The sequence below is a fragment of the Pelodiscus sinensis genome, chromosome 1, assembly GCF_052426305.1.
Source record: "Pelodiscus sinensis isolate ZL-2025 chromosome 1, ASM5242630v1, whole genome shotgun sequence".
NCBI classification, from domain to species: Eukaryota; Metazoa; Chordata; order Testudines; family Trionychidae; genus Pelodiscus; species Pelodiscus sinensis.
Genome location: NC_143052.1, coordinates 161876468 through 161898737, shown reverse-complemented (window position 1 = coordinate 161898737; position 22270 = coordinate 161876468). Strand labels below are relative to the sequence as shown.

The 22270-nt window shown below is 41.9% G+C and overlaps 2 protein-coding genes across 4 annotated transcripts in view; both read right to left on the bottom strand.

Moving 5' to 3' along the window:
- Nucleotides 1-977: 977 nt before the first annotated feature.
- Nucleotides 978-17174, bottom strand: C1H3orf52 (chromosome 1 C3orf52 homolog). Of its 3 annotated transcripts, XM_075908566.2 has the most exons (7): nucleotides 17110-17174; nucleotides 16379-16452; nucleotides 16109-16248; nucleotides 12326-12452; nucleotides 11160-11290; nucleotides 6212-6282; nucleotides 3912-4128 (listed from the first exon to the last, which is right to left on the bottom strand). In XM_075908566.2, exons 3-7 carry the CDS (start codon nucleotides 16235-16237, stop codon nucleotides 3912-3914), a joined length of 675 nt encoding a protein of 224 aa, XP_075764681.2. In that variant the 5' UTR covers nucleotides 16238-16248; nucleotides 16379-16452; nucleotides 17110-17174. The 3 variants fall into 3 exon arrangements, with proteins under 3 accessions (XP_089629254.1, XP_075764681.2, XP_089629249.1); XM_089773128.1 differs by lacking the exons at nucleotides 16379-16452; nucleotides 17110-17174 and adding an exon at nucleotides 978-2616 and having other exon boundaries at nucleotides 3929-4128; nucleotides 16109-16241; XM_089773123.1 differs by lacking the exon at nucleotides 17110-17174 and having other exon boundaries at nucleotides 16109-17100.
- Nucleotides 17175-17679: 505 nt separating this feature from the next.
- Nucleotides 17680-22270, bottom strand: part of LOC102460566 (suppressor of tumorigenicity 14 protein homolog) — a 36796-nt gene continuing 32205 nt past the window's right edge. Inside the window, exon 17 of the mRNA XM_089775869.1 lies at nucleotides 17680-21363. Within this exon, the coding sequence (XP_089631995.1) occupies nucleotides 21205-21363 (159 nt within the window). The 3' untranslated portion in view covers nucleotides 17680-21204. The remainder of the gene's footprint in view (nucleotides 21364-22270) is intronic.

The following is a 22270-nucleotide window of genomic DNA, read 5'->3' as shown; positions in this document are numbered from 1 at the left end:
TTACTGGCCCACCTCCCCCCTCGCTGTACTATTGTTGGGAGCTACTCTTTTCTCCAAGTACGGCAAAGCTGGCTGGGATAAGAGGAGGACTGGAAAGCGGGAGGACTGCAACTAATTCTCACTCTAACGTCACTCTAGCTCACTTCCCCATACCCATGTGGAAAACGAGCAAAGGAAGATGAGCAATTTTGCTGCTTTCCTATAGGGCTCACGGGCAGGTACAGTCACCATAAACAATGCACCAGATGGGCATGTGTCCGTGAAAAGGCAACAGAGCTGTGCGTGACTCCCATTCCTTCTGGAAGATCTTCGTAGTGCTTTGGGTGTCGCCCATTCCCAGCCATGAAAGTGACACATGGTGTGAGAGGGGACGGATCACTTGGTGGTTACCTGTTCTGTTCATTCCCTCTAGGGCAGTGTTTCTCTAACGGGCTGTGAGAAAGTTGGTAATGGGCAGCTCCAGCTTATTTACTCACTGGCTCCACAGCCACAGAGCCTCGTGGCTCCCACTGATGGCAGTTCGCCATTGAACCTTCCCCACACCCAATTACCTATCCAGGGGCCTGCACTGTCTTGAACACCTACCGAAATCTTGAGTGGTCCCCCATCAAAAAATATTGCCCATCTCTGGCACAGACCATGGTTCTAAAGGCACAAATTCCATATTAGTGCATCAAAAATTGGTCACATTAAAAAAGAGAATTGATACCAAGTAAGGAAACATGGCTGAACTGTATACACCAATGTGGCATTGGCAATAGCTATGTGACAAATAAGAGAATCAGGTGATTGGCTTATTTATCCTGTTAACCTAGCTCACTTGCCTAAATTGACCTAGCTTACATTTTGTATCATGGCAGGTTTGGTTACAAAAGTTTTGCACTGTTCTAGCTTTATGGTCATCTTTCAGCTCCAAGGTCACCAGACCAAGGCCTAAAACTGAGAAAACAACAACTAAAACACATGTAAAATAGTATCACAAAAATAATTTAATGCATAAGATGAAGTTTAGTCGTTTTCTAAAATATAGTTTACAGATATTTAAAAAACAGTAATTATTTCCCATATACATATCTCCTACTGTAATGCCATAATGTTTTCTAAGATGAATCTTTGTGTAAAAATATATTAAAATTCACATTTCAGTATAAATCTCTGAACTTCAAAACTGAGAATAATGCATTCCAGGAAGTTGCACTTCCATCGTATAATGGTGAAGTTCTCTCTTCAGCCCACACAAGTTATAAAATTCATAGTTAAGTTTCTCCTTAATTTTTCTGCCATTTGCAAATGCAGTATTACTTTCATTACTAATGTGACATGCTTAGAAGCAAGGAATTTGCCTGAGCTGAGTACTGGCCAATTCAGTCCAGTGCTTTGAAAATACTGGTTACAATTGTTGGCTCATTCTGAAGGCCAACACCCCCCCTCGCAACTCCAGTCACATATGGTGCCTGTGTGTAGAATATTGGTGAGTATTTCCTCACTCCTGCAGACAATCAGGATATGGACTCAAAGAAGTTTTAAAACATAGTTGTGTCAAATATTTATCAATCTAACAATTAAACTAACAGCTAGTAAACAGCTATATTGACCCATGAACAAATCCTAAAACATTAGACTGGAATATGTCACAGAAGAGCACATTTATCCTACATACCTTTGGGGTACAGGAGTCCTAAGTTTACTTTACTCATGTCAATAATTCCATGGAATGGAGTGGAAATACATGTGCATAAGTTTTTATAGGGCTAGACCCTGGAACAATAATACAGCATCGTAAGTGTGCTTGGCACTTTACTATACCAGTAAAGACGACATCCCTGCTCCAAAAGTGCATACAGTTGATCTAAATTAAAGACAAGAAACAGGAGCAGATGTCTCCACAGGGAGGGAGAGCAAAGGGGAAGGATGAACAAGAGAACAAGAAAGAAGTATCTGGAAGAGACTAATGCAAGTGTTTGAAGGCCATTTAAAATATCAGGAAAATAGTCAAGTATTTAAGTGGGTACAGTTTGCAAGAAATGGGTTTTTGGAGAGATTTCAGGTTGAGAGATGAAGTATGGTAGACTCAGTCAGCACGAGAGAAGTCAGAAGGGGAATATGGGAAACAAAAAGCAAGGGAGCAACGGCATGGATAACTTGTCATGAGCAAAGAGGAGAATGTGACTGGCAGGAGATTGGGAAGAGCGGAGTGTTAGAAAAGGGCTAGATTATGGAGGGTTTTGGAGGAAAGAAAAAGGTCTGGGTTCAGTTAATAAAGGCAATGTAAAACCAATGGCAGGGTTGCAAAAGCAAATGAACATGATCAGCATCAGGTAAGTTACATGATTTTTGACAACAGAGCTTCATGTGGATTGGACAAGGTAGAGTGGGCATCAGGACTGCAGTGATGAAGGAGACTGCTGCATTCCAAGTGAAAACAGGGGTGATAAATAGATCACATTTGCTACATATATTCTTGCATTGCATCAAGTGTTCACAATACAGCCGTATTTTTTCAGAAATGTTTCAAAAATAATGAAGTTAATTCTCCTTCTTCGGGGCTGTCAATAGACACAGGAAGCCCATGTCTTCAAACAGCTGTGATAACCTAGGAGTCTTTCCGCTATTACTCTGAAACACAAAACAAGACATTATAAAAAATAATTAAAATGCAATGCTAAACTATTTCAACACACATTTCTTAACTATTTTGTGTTTTTCCCCATTCACTCCCTTACTATATGAAAAATGAAGTATGCAATGTGAGATCTAAAATTACAGCACAAATTGTTGGATTTCTGTCCCATGCTTAGACAGCTGGACTCTTGCAACTAATGTGCGAGGCTTCTTTACACATGTTATTTGGAATGATTTAATCTGAGATTTTTGAAAGCATGCAAGGGTGCCCAACTACTTTAAGTGAGATTTGGGTATTGAACTTTCTCCTTTGAGACATCCAGACCAAAGGAACTAGTGGTTTGAGGCTTTATGACCTTGTTAGGAAAAAATAGAGAAAGGGTCTAAAGCACATCCAAATAGACCAAAATGTTTTCAGAGTCTGGTTTGTATTTCCTTTCTGAGAAGTATTTTTAGAGTCTTTTTACAACACAGTACTGTTTGCAGTGCTTAGATTAAGGAAGAAAAAACTCCCAACTCTAGGTCTTCAGTCGAACTTTAAGACAAAGGCTGGTATGTATACTTTGACATTTTGAAAATGGGATAACCATCTAATGCATTTCCATAAGCCAGAGTATAGCTTACTGAGGGGAAGGAGGAAGAAAATCCATACTCACAGTTTTTTTTAAAACCCCCTGATCATAACAGACAATTGCCCCTAGCTCTACCCTGCCCCTATGTACATACAAAGTAATATTATTCTGGCACATTACTTGCTTACAGGGTGAGGGAATCAGATTCATTTCTTTGTAACGAACTATTTTCTTCTTGATCCTTAAGTAAAAAGCACAGTATGTAACCTAACAGCTACTCCTGACTTTTCCATTACGGATTTAACGCTCTTTTACAAGCGCCCGAAAGAAGAATCTATATTAGGAAATCTAACGAAGTCTTCATTACTGATAGATGATAAAAACCTTCTGTAACCAGTATTAAAAATATACTGCTCTTTACCTGGCTGGAATTGAAATACTATGAAAAGCTAGATAGGGCAGGCTGGTGAAGCACAATGATCTTTTTTTACAACTGTTTCTGTATCTACTCCATCTAGCACTGAATAAAAATATTTAAAATTGTACATTTACATTAAGTATGGAGTCGGACAATGTTATGAACACTGAATGTTGCTATTTAAGAATATTACTAGTACTTCTATGAGCACAAATATATTAATTGGTAAGTTTCACTGTCCTTCCATAAATACTTCCTTCATTTTAAAGAACATATTCTTTTTCTAGAGACTCATTCTATTATATATGATGCTTACAACTGAGTGTGAGAAAAGCTGGGTCAAGCCTTAGCTGAGTACATTCTGATTCTTCCTGATCATAGGAATCTTCCTGGTCATAAATATTTTGTCGTAAGACATTCATCACGAATTCTGCACTCAATGTGTATTTCAGGAGCTCATCAGGTGCCAGTGGTAAGGAGAACACCAGCTTGTAGACTGCAGTGGCATTTTCGTCACTGAAAAAGAAACAGGCCTTAGCAGGAAGAAGCACAGAATGATTTTAGCATCATCTTTCTTTTGAACTTTAGCATTTAGTTTTTTTTAAAAAAAACATGGCCTAAAGAGAAAACATTAAAAAGAATGGCACACGTAGACTACTATGCTGCCCCTCTTCGTTCCTCAAGAGCAATTACTGTTGACACTTATAAAAGTTGTACATGTAATCTAGATAGAACATGGGGAAGACTTTCAAAAAATACAAACAGGCAGTTAGATGATAAAAATCTCCCTATGTCCATTATTGTGAGCAGAGTCCTACTGTAATCCAAATATGGTAATACCAAGAATGCTGCTGTAACATGACACCTTTATTTTACATAATAGCCCACAGACACAACTGCCTTCCTGGTAACTTATTATCCGATCTTCAATCTAGCAGTATCTGACAACAAGCCAGCCAGTGTTTCTAATCCAACTTCTAGAGCTGATTGAGTAAACCTCTGAATTGGAATGCAATTCAGGAGTCAATTGTATGATTCACTGCTGAAATCACTACATTATTTTCTCTCTCTTTCTTTCTCTCTACACACACACACACACACACACACACACACACACACACACACACACACACACACACACACTTTTTTCCCTTTTATCCCAAAAGGATCACAAGATTCAGTTTATAAAGAATATTGCCTTAGCATGCACCTCTCTGTGATATTTCACCATAACCATCCTCACTCAGTGTAACCCTAAGAAAGAATCAAACCAAGATCATTAATGACCCCCTAGCTGAACCTAAGAGGGCTTTTCTCCGTTCTCTCAGCTTTCAGCTGTACCCTGTCTTTCGTGCTATTGATCACGGTATTTGCAAATCCATGTTCTCCTAACTTCCTATTTTTTAATCCTTTTATTGTCATCTTATGTATTCTCTCTTGGCATCCCCATACCACATCTTCTTCACTTCTCCCCTCTTTCAGTAAGTAACTCTACCTCTTTCCACACTTTCCATGCCCATCTCTAGGTGGACAATTCTACAATCTACCTCGCAATTCCTATTCAAATCTCCTCTGTTCAGGGAAAGTGTTAAAACACTGCCGTCAAACTCATCCTAAGTCCTCAGTCTTCTTCCAGTGCCATATAGACATTGACAGCTCCCGTGTCTTCTTCCATCTCCCATGACTGCTGCTTTCTCTTGCCATTTTCAGAAAGTACTGCTACTGCTTACTCTGTACCACAACCAAAATCTGTCCAATCCCTTCCTTTCATTCTTCCATTGCTAAATTTCTTTCCATGGTTTAGCTGTCCAATACCTTCACTAATGTAACCTGAACCTCCAACCCTCACCCCTTCTCTTTTCAATCTATTCAAAATGCTGCTACTTTGCTCATCATCGATTCCTCCTACTCTGAACATGTTGCATAGAAAATGGAAATCAAGTGCAATTTTATTCCTGGTTTTTGTGTGTCTATGTTGTCTACGTTTTTTTACAGCACATGCATCTCATTTTCAAAACAGCTACCAGGCTTTTGGGCACTGTGACCTGATTTTAAAAAAAGGTATTGAGGCAATGCTGTGCTCATTGCATGCATAACTGATGTAGGACCTGAAATTACATTTTCAAAAAGGATTTAGGTACCAAAAGGCCCTTTTGCCTAAAATCCAAAGTGCCTAAAGAGTTTCAGAAAATGAGATTTAGACTCCTAAATTAGTTTGATATTGCAGCACTGAGTGCAAGAATACCTACATACCCTGGAAATATCTGGGCCAAACACATATATTTAAACAAAGTTATGCTGAAACAATTCCAGTTTTCCCATTTCAACAAGTTTGCAATTAAGACCATAAAGGATTGAGCGTCTGGACAATATGTTAGTATACAGAAATCTTCAACAACACGTTCCATTGGTAGGCAACTTATCCTTTACAAACGTAATAAGATTTAGCTTTGGTGGAAACATAACTTTACTGATTGTAGTGGTTTTTCTCCTGAGAAGGAGTATTTTAGAGTTTTAGAATGTTTTGTTTATCTGTGTGATGGATTCAATTCTGCTAAAGAAATACTTAAAAGACAAAATTCTTCCATTAATTTCCTACCTGAAGGGATCCACTTGAGCAAAGGTAAAATAGCGCCCCAGGGCTGGAGATGAACTGTAGACATCTATTAGCTTGAAGAGAAAATGAAATATTTATTTCATGCCATGCCTTCCAACACCAGTAAAAGAAAATTGGGTAATTTAAGTTTTCAGAATTGGAGAGTGTATGGAACCTCGAGGTCAAGCCCTGGCAAATATATACACAAGGGACTTGTTTTATTTTAAAATCTAATAGTAAAAATAATTTTGTTGTCATTGGGATTTCAATTTATTTTCTCTGTGCCAACTTAGTTTATTTTAAAATATGCAAAATACTTCTTAGTTCATCCGGAAGGATCACTAGGGATTTATCTTAGAGTAGGACCTTAATAGTCTCTACTTTTCCTTTTTGTTGACTGAACTAAAAATTAGGATAGAAAAGTAGGTGATGCCACCACTTTGACAGCAATAAATAATGGCAGGCCTGCTAGGTAAAACTCATCCTATTTCTCAAGCCTTCTGGGATTACAATACAGGTTGGACCTCCCTGAACTGGCATCCTCCGGACCCGAGCGGTCCCAGATGAGGGAGTTTGTTGGACCACAGGAGGTCCTCTGCCACCAGCCTCCTTAGCCTGCCACCCCTCCCCACCTCTGGCTCCTACGGCACTTCTGCTGGCTGGGTGGAACGGCTTGCCCAGCCCTATTGCCATAACTGCTGCTCCAGTCAGTGCTGCAGCATGCAGCCCTGGCCCCGCTGCTGAGGCATCAGCCCCAACGCCAGCTAGTACATGGCCCCGATTGGGATGTCAACCTGTCGTGGCCCTAGCTGGGTTGCCTCAGCCTTGGCTCCACTGCCACAGCTCCAAACGGGCTTCCTGCGGGTCTGTTGTGACTCTGTCTTTACTGCCGGACTGGCATGCAGCCCCCGTCAGGTTGCCACAGCAAAACCCCACTGTTGGGTCAGCAAGCACAAGCTGCCTCGGACCCAGCTGGGTTGCCCGGCTGCCCCTGCCCCACTACCACTTTTGGGCTGCTGATGCCCGACCCCGTTACCACCAATCTTGCCTTGCCCCTGCAGCTTTCAGCTGCTGGCCATCCTGTTCTGGGGCTCTCTCATTCAGCAATGACTGTGGTCCTGCCAGACCTCGGATGTTGCCGGACGAGAGAGTCCTGATTGAGGGAGGTGCAAAAAGTACCTGAAAGAGCAAGTCTGAGGCTGTGCTCTATCCATGCTGAATAGGGAATAGAATAGAAAATTTGTAGAGTAAATATATAGCAACCAGCTAAGATAAGGAAACTCAAAGCTCATGGTTCAGCAGGATGTCAACAGACCACGCTATAGTGTTAGCTAAAAAATACCAAACGTTTCAACTTAATTTTACTTTATTTTGATGCAAAACAATTCACCAATTGAGGTTGGCTCTAAAGCTTTGCTGACCTTTCAATAAGCCTGCTCAGTCTCTGACGTGTAACAAAATTCAAAACTAGTTGAGCTAGGTGATGAGGAGGTTGAGAGTGTTTTGCACGGCAAGCAAGGACATAGTTATTGGACAGGAATTCAACCAGCTGTTATTTATCACTGACTCCAAACACTGGGTCACCTTGGCAGCATGGTCATATGTGGTGGTAGGCAACCAGATTTGAAAGTTGTCTCCATATTACAGGCACTCAAAGTCCATGTTGCCTTTCTAGTTCATGTAGTGGCTGCATCTAAGTGTTGAATAGACCCAGACCCTTCATCTTCTTAGAGATGGACCTCCCACAGGCTAGGGGTGGTACAGGAGAGGAGCCACATGTGCAAGGAGGAAGGGGAGTTTCACATGGCTGGTTAAGCACTTGTGTCCCTCCCCAGGAGTTGCCTCTTCCTAGCTATATGGGTTGAACTAGAGACTACCAGTGAGAGCTTAGGTAGGAAAATCATTATTGCCTAGGAAACCTCTCAGAAAAGTAGCGTAGTGTGGAAAGTTGTGCATATCCTACTGAGATACCATTGACAATAAATAGATTCTCAGTGAGCCAGACAGTCAAGTAAACCTATGTGTAGGATGATCACTGTGTTGCCTTGACATGATGGAGGGATTCAGTATAGACAATGCACATTCTCATGGCTCTTCCCTGAACCCTCTCATATTTCTCAATATCTTCCTTGAACTGTGGGTATCAGAATTGGATATACTATTCCAGCAGCAATCCCATCCGTTCCATATACAGAAAATAAAAATAACATCTCCACTCTTACATTACATTCTCCTGTTCACGCACCCAAGGATCAAAGTAGCCTTTTGGCCAGCGAGTTGCACTTTGGAAGCACATGATCAGCTGATTATTTACTGTAACCCCCTAAACTTTTTTGGAATCATTGCTTCCCAAGATAGAACATCTCTCAACTGTCTAATATGGCCTGAATTCTTTGTTCCTAGATGGATACGTTTATATTTATTCATAATAAAACTCAAATCACCTGCTTCCACCCCACTTACCAAGCAATACAGATCATTCTGAATCAGTGACTTGCCCTCTTCATTATTTACCACTCTCTCAATTTTTGTGTCACTTGCAAATCTTAATCAGTTATGATTTTGTGTTTTCCTTCATTCATTAATAAAAATGTTTGACTAGCATGGGGCCTAAGTCTAAGCACATTACATCAACACTATGATCATGGTCAAGTATATTTGTAATCTCATAAAAAAACTGAAATAGTTTAAACGTCAGACTGACAGGTCTACATTTAATTGGGTTGTACTGTTTACCCTTTTTAAAGAGTGGCATACTAGCAGCTTTATTTCAGTCTTTTGAAACTTCCTCCCGGTGTTCCAAGATTTACAAAAAACAAAAAAAAACAAAAAAAAACAAACAAACAAATATCAATGGTTCTGTGAGCACCTTAGCCAGCTCTTTTAAAACTCTTGGGTGCAAGTTACCTGGACATGCTGACTTTAAAAGTGTCTAATTTTAGTAGCTGCCATTTACCCAAGATACTAGTGGAATGGAAAGAATGCTGTTATTTAACTCTTATTCACCCCTAAATGTCTTCTAAGAGTCCAGTAAGCAGTGGAAGTGTTAGTAATGCTGCTAGACAACATTGGCTTCATGTGGTTCAGCACCAGTCAGGTCCCAAGGGTACCAGACTAGAGAGGTTCAACCTGTAGTAACAGATCAATATCCATGTTCGGATTCTTTTGTTCTTAATAGTCTAAAAAAACTCCTTCTTGTCCTTACTTATGTGCTAACCATAAGCCCAGGTTTATCGGGTAGTCAACTAAATCGACAACTCTTTTGCATCCTTATTTTTAACCAGTATGGCCTTCTTCCTCAAATCATAGGCCTTGTGCCTTTTTGAGTGCCTAGTAAAGTATTCTGAAACAACTAGCCAATTAGCCCGTCATAAGACGGGATTTTCAGGTCTCTCCTCCTCGTTGGTTTTCTCTCCTGAGCCTCCAGTCTGTCTCTCTCGCTCTCTCTCCTTCTCCTACTACCTCCCCCCCTCTCTCTCAGCTCTTCTTTGCCTCCTGCCTCTCTCTCCCCGTGTCTCTCTCTTGCTCTTCTCCTCCCCCTCCTGCCTCTCACTCAGGGGACCGCGGAGTCCAAACGGTCGCTTGCACCATTTGCTCCCATTTGGCGGCCTGGCTGAGCGGTGCAGAAGTCAGCCGAGTGCCACAGTGGGAGGCGAAGGGGGGCAGTGACGTTCATGGCCAGGGGGTGGGGTCTGGAGCCGCTGTCATGCCGCACGTCACCGCCTCGCCCCCCTTCGTCTCCCACCATGGCGCTTGGCTGACTTCTGCACCGCTCAGCTGGGCTGCTGCGGGGTTGCCATATGGGCTTCCCCGTGGTGACCTGGCTGAGCAATGCAGAAGTCAGCCGAGCGCCCCGGCAGGAGGCGAAGGGAGGCAAGACGGTGACGTACATGGCCATGCCCCACCCCCTTTCCCCTTCTGCCGTGGCGCTTGGTTGACTTCTGCGCCGCTCTGCCGGGCCACCACGGGTGAGCAAGCGGCACAAGCAGCCGTTTGGGCCCTGCACTCCACATGCAGCACGGGCCGCCCAGAGGGAACAGCCAGCATTTCAGCGTTACAGACCCTCAGACACTGGGCTACTCTTCTGAAACAGCTAGCCAATTAGCCCGTCATAAGACAGGATTTTCAAGTCTCTCCTCCACATCGGATTACACTCCTGAGCCTCTGGTCTCTCGCTCTGTGTCTCTCTCTCTCTCTCTCTCTCTCTCTCTCCCTTCCTCCTCCTCTTACTGCCGCTCTCCTCCACCTCCTGCCTCTCTCTCCATCTCTCCTCCCCCTCCTGCCTCTCACTCGGGGGACCGCAGAGCCCAAACGCCTGTTTGAGCTCCACATTCCTGTGCTGCATGGGGAGCGCAGAGCTCAAACGGTCGCTTACGCCACTTACTCCCAGGCAGCAGCCTGGCTGAGCAGTGCAGAAGTCAGTCGAGTGCCACGGTGCAAGGTGAAGGGGGGCAGGGCGGTGATGTTCACGGTGAGCGGGAGGGGCCTGGAGCCACTGTCACACCACACATCACTGCCCCACCCCCCTTCGCCTCCCACCGTGGCACTCGGCTGACTTCTGCACCGCTCAGCCGGGCCGCCGCGAAGAACAAGCGGCACAAGCAGCCGTTTCGGCCCCACACTTCCCATGCAGCATGGGCTGCCCAGAGGGAACAGCCAGCATTTCAGGCAACAGCGCCCCCCAGAGGGAACCGCCAGCATTTCAGCATTACAGACTCTCAGACACAGGGCTACTATATATATATATATATATATATATATATATATATATGATTCCCAACTATCATTCAAATTTTTTGATTCAATTATTCATCGCAGAGATAAAATTGAGAACATTTGCCCCAAGCAAATAGCATGAATGAAAGTTCAATATCAGTATAAATTAACGAAAGCAAACATCCAATAAGCATTGTGGTCAGGACCAGTTAAATGAAAGCGCTATCATAATTACCCTGTTAGTAAGAGCTTCAGAAGAATCCAGTTGAGTAGCACACTTTATTTTTAGTGTTCCAGAAAAATTGCGGTAATTTCCACTTGATACTGATTCATGATCCCAGTATTCATCTTCATCGGTGTAAACCACTGAAATTTAACACACATAAGATGACACTCCACTTGACTGCTAGAAAAAGTTCATCATTATCCAACGAGCAGCTCTCTGAGCAGCTCCAGTGCCATAGGGGCAGTTAAACTGACACAGTCAGAGTGACAATATATTGGTTAGTGCTCCGACAAAATATTTCCTGTCATTTGTAGCCCCAACCTATTTCCAGGGACATTTTGAGTGGCTGAACTCAAGGGAACTTATGTCTCTATGCAGCCTCCGTGACTGCTTTGTCAACTGTTTCTTAAATGAAAGTCAAGCCACAGTGAAAACCAGAGGGGTAGGAAGCACAAAGGGTCACAAGAGCAACATGCAAGTTACCTGAAGAAGTTTGAGCATTTGGTTGTGCAAGTACCACTCTGATTATTATTAGGAAGGCTGACCTCCAAGCAGAGCTAATAAATTGCCCCAATACAAGCTATCAGGATATAAACAATGCTGCACCCATTGCATGAGTGCAGACATGATTTTCATCTTCTCTTTGACCCCATCTTAGTATTATTTTCTGATCAAATCATGCTCTGCAACTGCCATAGGGAAGAAATGGATTCAGGTTGTGGAGCTGGCCACCAGAGAATCTTAGCGTAAGAGAAAGCCCAGAGTATCATGGTTTGAGCATCTCTTGTCTAGACTTTATTATTATATTAACAACCTCGGCATTCCTCTATTCAAATCAGTGGACATGTTGCCATTGGCTTCAAGCAGCAATTATCTCTATGGCAAGCTACCAAGCAGATATAATTTAAACAGAAAGAAGATTAATATATTTAAATATATGAGCATCAGCCTTAAGGACTCTGAATGCCTTAACTGAAAATCAGTACCAGACACAACATGCCCATGAAGACAATTCCTCAAATCCACTGAATACCCGACTGCTGAACCCTGCACTTTCTATAAACCATGACAAAACGCAACAGCCAAACTCCAGACAGGCAGCTGCATGAAAATGAAGGGTACCACAGAGTTCATTTAGTCTGTGAGACACACGTTATCAAAAGTAAAGTACATACCTGAATAAAGAATTAAGCTCATAATAATCACTAGAAGGAGTCCTAGGAAAATTGAAGATATAACCATCCACAGTTTACATTTCCAAATTATTATGTCACCACAAGATCTCCAGTCAGAAGCTTTCCCCTGGTCAGAAAAAGAATGGAAGGAACCGTCTATTAAGAAAATAGGCTAGAAAAAAAAAAGCAAGCTTCTCTTCAGATGTTTTTAGATTACTTAGTCTATAAATAGAGAGAGACAAGAGAATAATGCTTTGACAAGATACTGCATTTTTACTGTGCTTTTCATTCAAGTATTCAAAATACTTTCAGAAGCATTAGGATATATCACTTTAAATAAACTAACGTTAGTTATAATTAATATCAGTCGGTAAACTGACTTACCTTATGGTCACAAAGTGATAGAGCTACTAGTAAAACCTTGCCTGCTTTTGATACTCATCTGCTCTGATAAATGAAGACTGTATCAATAGTATGTTAACTCAATGAGACACCAAGTGGCTGCATACAATTTGGTTGATTATCAAATAAGTTTTCCCTTGGAAATATAGAATTTGCAAACATTTGACTCTAGGCAGTTGCACCTCTTGAGTTTAAACTGTAACTTCAAACGGATTCAGCAAAACTGCTGCAAAAAGATGCGTGAACTCACTTATTGAAATTTCAACCAACCACTCTTACTTTCACTATGTTTAAATCAATTAGGAGTGGGTTTAAGCTAAACCAAAATAAGCCACCACTTAAATCAGAGTCTCTTCACACATGGGATTTTCACCAGTTTCACTAACCCAGTTTAATTAACTTGATGCAAATCTACATCTAGACAAGAGCCAGGTTTTTTGAGCCATTTTAACTGGTGCAAAAAAGCATAAGACCTGAGAGTCTTATGATGGGTTCACAGAAGTCAACAGGGAGGTTAGATCTTGCAGACCTTATAACCTGCGTAATGGAGATTGATGGAGCTTTCAAGGTGTGCAGTTTGGTCCTCTGTTGGTAGTGCGAAGAACTGGAAAAATATACTATTTATGAAAATCATGTGTGATTCCTTTTCCTTATTCAGTTGCATATCAGTGTAGGCCCCAGCCTCCCCCCAGCTTCAGAGTCCCAGAGATTCAGGAAGCAGTGCGGCCTCAGCCTGCCCAAACTCTGAAGGTCTGGAGAGACAGACAGCAGTCATGGCACAGGGGCTAGAGCCCTGATGCACGGAACCCTGACCAGAAAGGCAGCCGCAGCCAAAGTAGTCCCAATGCTGGGAGGACAAGCAGCAGAACCCTAACTTGTCTGCCCCAGTCTCTGGCATCACAACAGCAGGCTTGGGGTGTAGGTTTGGAGGACTCCGGTGGAGCATGGGCAGGGCTGGGTGAGGCAGTTTGAGAAGGCAATGCTTTCCCCTACCTACGATATTTGTCAGCCATGCTGGTTCCCCCAACTCAGAGATGGGGAACAAGAGCTGCCTGAGTTGTGTGTAACGAGGTTAAATGTAGGTAAGAGAAGAGGTATTTACATCTCTTGTTTTAACTCGACCTCTCAGTGCTATGGGTCATCTGAGTGAAATAAATTATGCAAGACATTGTTTTTGTAGCACTGCCAATCCATGTCACAGAATTCCAAGGAAAATCGTGTGTGTGTCATAGTGCTTGGGTAACATCTTCCTAATGATATACAATTCAAGGAGATTAAATTTATGTATGGAGTTTTATTAGGTATATAATGTGGAATTTCTGCATGCAGACTGGCAGCCTGAAACACTTATAAACTTCCTACTCTTGAATCAAAACTAAATATTATACTTGATTACACCATAGCTTCAAAGTTTCTTGAACCAAATCATTTTGTTTAGCAAGTGTATAGATTCCTCAAGCTACACAGTTTGCTATCTCTCTAAACCAGACGTATTTATAGAGAAGTTTACAAAAACATTCATACCTATGAAGTTTTTAATTTTCAGTCCACATACCCCTTATATGCAAACACTCACAGTAAATAGTAGAAAGAAATTTTGAGGGGGTTGTTAGGAGATGAGGTAGAAATCACTTTTGTTAACTAGAGCATCACGAATGTTAAGGTGTTGATGTCTGAAAGTTTTTTTTTTTAAAGTCCAGATAGGTTTTCACTTTTGGGGACAGGTTGCAGGAAGTGAGCAAAGGAGAATAGTGAGTAAGGTGCACACGTAGGATGTACTATTTTTGGTGAGGCAGTTTGAGAAGGCAATGCTTTCCCCTACTTACAATACCTGCCAGCCATGCTGGTTCCCCCAACTCAGAGATGGGGAACAAGAGCTGCCTGAGTTGTGCTACTGAAACACGAGATTTACAGTGAAATTAATAGGAATTTTATGATTAAAAGAAGAATCAGGGAGTGTCTAGCTTATAATTTAATGCTTGATATTAGTGTATTAAATGATTTCTCACAACACTCTTATGAAGTCAGGAGGCACAATACCCATTTAATGGGCAAAAGAAACTGAGGCAGATACTTGCCAAAGGGCACAGATATGAAAGCCTGGATTTCAACTGAGGTTTGCAGCCTTGTGCTCAGACCATTACAGAATACTGTCTCTGTTAAAAGAAGTGTCACCTGATCTGATGTAAAATTCGCACTCAAATCTCTGATTCCTACCTACCACTGAACCCTCTTTACTTAGGTAAGAAAACCCTATGTCAATGATGAAGGAGGAAATGTAGCTACTGAAAACAATGAATAATTTTACCGACACTTTGATCTGTGTAGTAGTGTTGATTTCTGTGCAGTAGGAGCCTGGAGTAAAAGAAAGGGAGAGTAACTGTGTTCGAAACAATTTTCAATCACACTTTTGATCATTTTGATAGCTAAATGCCTGATTCGCCAGTGCAGACAGAGATGTACATATCTACACAAAAATTAACCACAGGAGTCAGGTGGGTAAATCCCTAGACTGGGTTTTAGGATGCTGGATTCAATTTAGAAAGCTCCACCAGAAGCTTCCTTTGTGGCCTTTCTTACTGTGTCTGAATTCTACATCAGTAGAATGGAGAAGGTACTTCTTTTCATGTGTTTAGACTAAGCTCTTTGACTAGGAGTAATCTTACGGTATGTATGTGTAACGTGTTCAACACACACATTAATCATCATTAGCACATTGCAAATTACGAGCATGGGCATTATTATTAACAGCTCTATTCTCATTTTAGCCAAGTTAAAGAAACTCACAATCCCAGGAGAGGGATATTGTCACCTGATGTTAATACCCTAGGATAGAGAATTTATATCCGCTATTACTTCTTTTGCTCATACTACACACTTGTAGAGAAGAAGAAGCACTAAGTAGTTTTGGTCCAAAGTTTAGATTGTGGAAAAGGACAACGTTTTTAAAAAGGAAACAAATCCTAATATTAGCAGTAGTGTTTTCCTGGCATTTTAAATTCTTTTATAAATGAAAAACCTTTTAATTTGGATTCCAACATCCCTTTTTAGTGACTGCAATTCATACATTGCAATCAGCATGATAAAGTGAAAGCAAAACTAACAAAAATTACAAATGCTAACGAACAAACAAATTAAAATGGTAAATTAGTTAGATTTTAAATACCCTATTTCAATCAGCTGTCATGAACAGCAGAGGGAAATAAATCTGATTTTTATCTTTGTGTTTTTGACATTTAACTTTAAGTCAACAAAAAAATCTAAATAAATTTTACAGTAAAAGCAACTTACTCCACCAAAATGCTCCTCAGTTATTTCAGTTACTGTGTAATGTTTATGTAACATGCTAATGAACACAAAGTGAATGAATGTGAGTCTTACCTTATTTGCTACAGATGCTTCAGGGTTAAGAGGTATCTTATTATTGTCTGCTTCATTTTCCTCCTCAAGTCCTCTCTCCTCCTGTAATTCAATAACCTGATATTCATGGTCAGGAACACCACCATTCATAACTTCCACTTCTGAAAGAAATTTTGACTTTAAGGCAAAAATCGAGACTTCTCCCTTCTTTCTTGTTTCTGCTGTTATAATGTTGATGACAGGCCAGGGACAAGGTTTGAGATGTCAGCAACCAGGGTCAGCATAACTTACAAGCAAACTGTCTCAGCAACTTGAGTAAACAAGGGAAATCCCATGGAGCTGGGAGCGGACTGGGAGTGTATCCTCTGAAAAAAAAATTGAATGAGAGAGAAGTACTGATTTGCTTAAGACTTTTGAAACCTAAGTGTTTATTCTCAGGCTGTGTCATACTAGATTTTCCAGTTTGGTTACGTTACTACACCAGCCCTTCACCAACACAAGCAACTAAGTGAACCTGAGGCAACATGGTGGTTGCAGAAGGAACAAAGTCAGCAGAGGAAGTAATTATCTTCATCTCAGAAGAGAAAACAGTGTTTTCAGTCAAGGCAAACAAGCAATATCCTTGTCACTGGTCTAACTAGAATTACAGGACACGTATGTAACACCATACCTGCAAAATACAAAGGAACCAAAGCAAGCTTATATTTATGCAGCACTTCTTCCAAAGAAAAGAAACCAAAAAGTTTAGTAGACAAAGTAAGTCTGAGCATTCAAGTTCAGGTCTGAAGTATCCTTAAACTCTAGAACCCAGGGTCATGGCTTTGTTTCATGTAGCTATCACCTAACCCAGCATCTCCTGGAAAGGTCTCAAAATATTCCTGATGGGATCTGAGCTCCTTTTGCTCTTAATCCACCAGTTCCTAGAAAAGTAGGAAAAGTCAACAGTACACTTTCTGTTGTTAAGATTTGCAATCATTAACCTTGTGTAAGCCTAATGAAAATAGCATTCCAGTTTCAATTACCTTTCAAGGCCAGAGTTTGCCAATGCACTAGCTTCTAAAGTCTGCACCCAGATCTGTACTTGATGGTTGCTTCTCCCTCTCACACACATACTGTACATTCACACACACTCTATATGTAATGGGCTGAACTAAAACCCTGGTGTTGAAGCCACACCCTCGTATGTAATTTTGAGAACTGGATCTGAACTTTGTGGCCAAGAGTCATATCTAAACTGAAACGGTAGGAATGCAATGTCCTTCTGTGGTGAAAATATTCACAGTCTTATCAATATATGGAGTAAAAACAAACTCAAGGTTTGGAAGGTTAAGTACCTCTCAATTTCACTTTATTTAAATCCATTGATTTGAACTCATCTACAGCTTAAAGGCTGTGACTGCAGTTCTGAGCGCATTACTTCATTTCAGCAGTCCTGTCAAACTAGTAAATAGTCATCCCATTTTATTAAAAAGGAAAAAGTGAATGAAAATTCAAGAAAAAAATACATTAGTCAAATACTTTTAGAATTTTAATATATTTAGAGGTTAGGATAGTGATTTTACATTCAATAAAAATTGGAATTAGCATCACACACTTTACTGAGATAATTATATTTAAAAATGAGTCTTAAATACAAGAATGATGTAACATGCGGACAATAATAAAATTCATTCCTGTACCTACATGTAATTTACAGAATGCCTTCCCCCGACATACTGTACAATGAGTCAGACAGTGAGTTAAAAATAAATGAAGGTAATATTGCCAATCTCAGGAGAGATTACAAATAATTAGACGGAGTCAAAATATGAGGAATTTTAAAAAAGATTGCATAATGGTTTCAGTCTTTGACTACTCCCCTGCCCCCACACACACTTTCAAGAACAAGAGCATGAGAAAAAACGAGACAGGGAGTTTCACAATTACCTTACCCACTTTCCTAAATGTGTTACGTAAGCTGATTGTGACTGCTGCTGCAGGAACTCTTATCCTCGTATCAGCCCAAGCCCTGCTCAGTAATTCATTCTGCCCCCAGCCTCTGAATCACATCTGTTCCCTCAGTTGATACCAGTTGTATCCCTGGCAGACTTTGCTCTTAAGTTCAACCCAGCCATTGCTCTGTTCCTCTGTGGGTTCTTCATCACCCTCACCCAAGGGTGGGGTGGCTTCAAAGGGGTACCCCTTGCCACTTTCAGGTTGGAGGGAAAGCTTCAGCCTCCCCACCCCGTTCACATTTTACATGCCCCAATGCCAGGTGCTGCAGAAGGAAGGGAAGAAAAGCAGTGGAATAGCCTTGAACTTGCCTTTCTGCTCCCTCCTCCCCATGACCTCTTATCAGAATGGCTTTGGGTTGCCACAGAGGGGATGAAGGAGGAGGAAACAGCGCACTGCCTTCAGAAGCTCTGGTTGGCTGCCCACTCCCTTTGCCCACCTCCTGGGGAAGAGTAGTCACTCAGAAGGCTCAAAATATACTAGAGGGCTTGAGCTACTTGCATCTGTAAGACTGGCTCCATCCCAGCCAAAATCCCATCACGCATGACCAAAAAAAAAAAAAAAAATCACAAGAGCTGGCTGCACTGTGAGGGGCATGTTCATATCACCCAACCATGCGTGTGTTTTTAAGCAGGGCAGGGACTGGAATCCAAGTCGTCAACTACCATATCATGTTACCTCAGGTCTGAAAACCTAAAACAACAAGATATTGACATACGTTCCATTAATTTTAATGATACATTTGCTTCAATCCTCTAGACAACTATGGAAGGCTCAGTCTGGGTCTATCTACTGAGAGGAGGAAAAACCCTTGTGATCAATCTGCAGAGCAGGAAACGACCATTTCTATCAACTCTCCCCTTCCCAATCTAGGACTCTCTGGGATGGACATTGAGATTCATCCCTTCCCACTGGCCAATAGGGAGAAGTGGCAGCAACTATGAGAGACAATGAAGCAGCAAATAATCTGGTACTTGGGGAAGTGACAACCGCATAGTAGGGAAGAAGCAGCAGGGAAGCTGCCTGAACACCATTGCCTGGCAGCTTCCCTCTGCAGAGCAGGCCACAGCTGGATCTGGGAAACCATATATGGAGCAGGGTGTGATGACCAGATGTTGCAGCCAGGCTCTGGATGCGGCAGAGACTGGGCAGGGAACCAGCGTAAAGGGGTTCTAATAAGTCACACTACTCCCTGATCCTGGCCTGGACAACTAGACAGTCCTATTAGCATTTAATAAGGAACTGCACTGGAGAACGTACCCTAAACACTTTGCCTGAAAAGCCATTTAGTAAGCCCAAATAAGAACCACATTTTTTCCCACTGTTGAAGCCACTGAACCAAGAGCATTTGCAACCTTTCCTCTAAGCTAGTAAAATTCCCCTTGCATTTTCTCCAAGTATCTGAGAGGTTATTAGGATAAATCAGGGCTAGCCTCCCAGTGTATTGAATCACTTTCAGCCTTGCCTCCCAGTGTATACCCGATACACTGCGAGGGCCTCCGAGGTTTTATGTACCATCAACCTGAGCAGATAGAATAATTACAGAGTAACAACTACTGTAGATCCAGGTGTACTTCAAGCTGTTTTGACTGCAACATATACTATCCAAAAGTACAGATTCTTATTAAAATGTACTCTAATCTTTGGGGTTTCAAATATCATGCAGTAAAGCTCCTGTCTCTCTCTGTGTAAGAGATAATTCATGATAAGCCTCTTATTAGTGTCTCATATCCACAAGAGTTAATTTGAATAAGGCTAATACCATAGTAGTCAGCAACAAGCCCGCCGACGGGGGAAGGGGACAGAGCAGTTAACTGCCTCAGAGCCCAGCAATTCAAAAGTGCCCAGGGCTCCCAGCTCACACTTCTGAGGCAGCAGCCAGAGCCCAGGTCCTTTAAACCGCTGCTGCGGTGTCAGAAAACATGCTCCAGGCGGCACTAAGAGCTGGTAGGAGGGTTGGCACAATCCAGGGGGTGCTGAGGGCTGGCTGCCCCAGCACCCCACTTCTGCCCGAGGCCCTGCCCTGCCTGGAAGCATGGAGCTGGGCCACTGCCATCACCACGCCAAGGGGCCTCGGAAGACTGTCAGCCCCCCTGTCAGCTCATGAGACTATACTGAGGTTATATAGTGTAACATTTGATAGTGGCAAGGGAGCTTGAGCATGTAGGTTTTCGTTCGGACCAGAAAGAAAAAAAATTCTCTCACCATCTTCCTTTAACTGAACCGAGCTCTTCTTAATACACTCAGGATTTTTTCCTGTTCTAAAATACTATCCCTCTGAAGACACCAACAATGGTATTTCAGTCCTGGAATGATTAGGGTCTGAACTTCAGGTTCAATGTGACTGACTTGTGCTACACTACTGATGGAATTTGATCTTATGTTTGTCTTTACCGGCCCAGAGAGGATCATGAAAATGGAAGGGCCATGGCAGCTTAGTGTTATCTTTGATCTTGAATGCCAAACACCCTCTCTGCTAGTAAGCTTAACAAAGAAAGGGCACTTGGCTACCAGAATGCGAGTGCCTACATCACAAACCTGAGCTATGTTTTTGGCCTCTCCTGACTATCAAATCTGTATTAAGATAGAGCAACCTGAGGGCTCCTATAAAACACAATACAGGAGGAAGCAGTTCTCCATAGCAGCACTGTGACCAAAAACTTTTAACCCACTTTTGCATACCACCCTGACTTGTAGTGTATGTATTTTGACCAGATATGAAAAGACCACCCTTGATCCCATTTGAAACCCAAACACACTGCATAAAGTGTGCATGTATATACATATTTATGTATGCTAGGGCTGGAGAGGAATTATCCAAGTATCCAACAAGCTTTGGTTGGACTTTGGCTCAAGGTTCCAATCCATCATTATTTCATCCAACCCTGTTTGTCCATTTTTGGTGACGAAGAAAATGAAGATGAGTCCATGGAGAAACAGTTACTTTCCATTCAAACTGCTTCTGCAACATGCAGAGATGTTAATTACCAATTTTTATGTCTTAAAAAATATATATATAAACATAAACTTCAGCACAAACATCTAGTTTCCTTATCTCATTATAAAACATGTATTTCATGGATTACTCCAGTAAAAATGATGTCTCCTGTTTTCTTCTAAGCACATCAGTTTGTGTACTGACGAATCCAATCATAAAGCTCTGTCACCTTTGTATATACACCAGGGCGGTTACGTCGAGCACATCCTTCACCCCAGCTGACAATACCAGCAAGATACCATCGATTTCCCTTTCCTACACAGGCCAATGGACCTCCAGAATCACCCTAAAGCAAAGGACACAGCTCAGTAATTATAACAAACATATCGCACTGTAATTATATAACACATGAACAACAGATAATTTCTCCCTCAAATTATAATATTTTCTATTTCTGGACAGTGGCTGTACATTTGTTTATACACCCAGTTCATGTTGTAACATTTCATTACAACCAAGACAACTGAAGAATGCAAATTAATAGAACTAGGTTAGGGAGTATTTGATTTTTATTAGTGAATGAGGGTAAATGTTACTCTGAATACATGTTCCATAAACTGACAAAAAATATTTTCCCCAATAATAATAAAACTTACAGATAGGCAAGAAAGAAAAATGCTGCTTGAGAATTACAGTTTGATTTAAGGATATTTTCTTTGTGTGATATGATGTTGACAATCTGCTTTAAAACTATTAGAAAGCTTTAAGTGTTTGAATTTCAATATCTATGGTCATTACGCGATTATTGTCAGACATTCCCATGTGAAAATTTAAAACGAGTGGAAATAGAAAATGCTTATAATAAATGTTAATATAATCCATCCACATCGTATATATAGTACCCATTGTCTGTGAGTCTATAACGCTGACGTACATGGCCATGCCCCCTGGCTGTATACGTCAGCGCCCCGCCCCCCTTCCCTCCTTCCGTGGCAGTTCGGCCAGCCCCATGGCCCCCCCGGACACTCCCCCCCCCCCCAGCGCTGCTTCCCTCCTCCCTTCCTCCGGCTCCTTCCCCCCCATTTTCCCCTCCAGCTGCCACTTGCTCCCTGCCAGGGCCCAGCTGAGCACCGCTCATCTGGGCCCGGCAGGAGCACCACAGCATGCCATGGAGGGAGGGGAAGGGGGGGCAGGGTACCACGGACGGAGGGGAAGGAGGGGGGCTGGCCAGAAGAGGGTGGGAAGCAGAGATG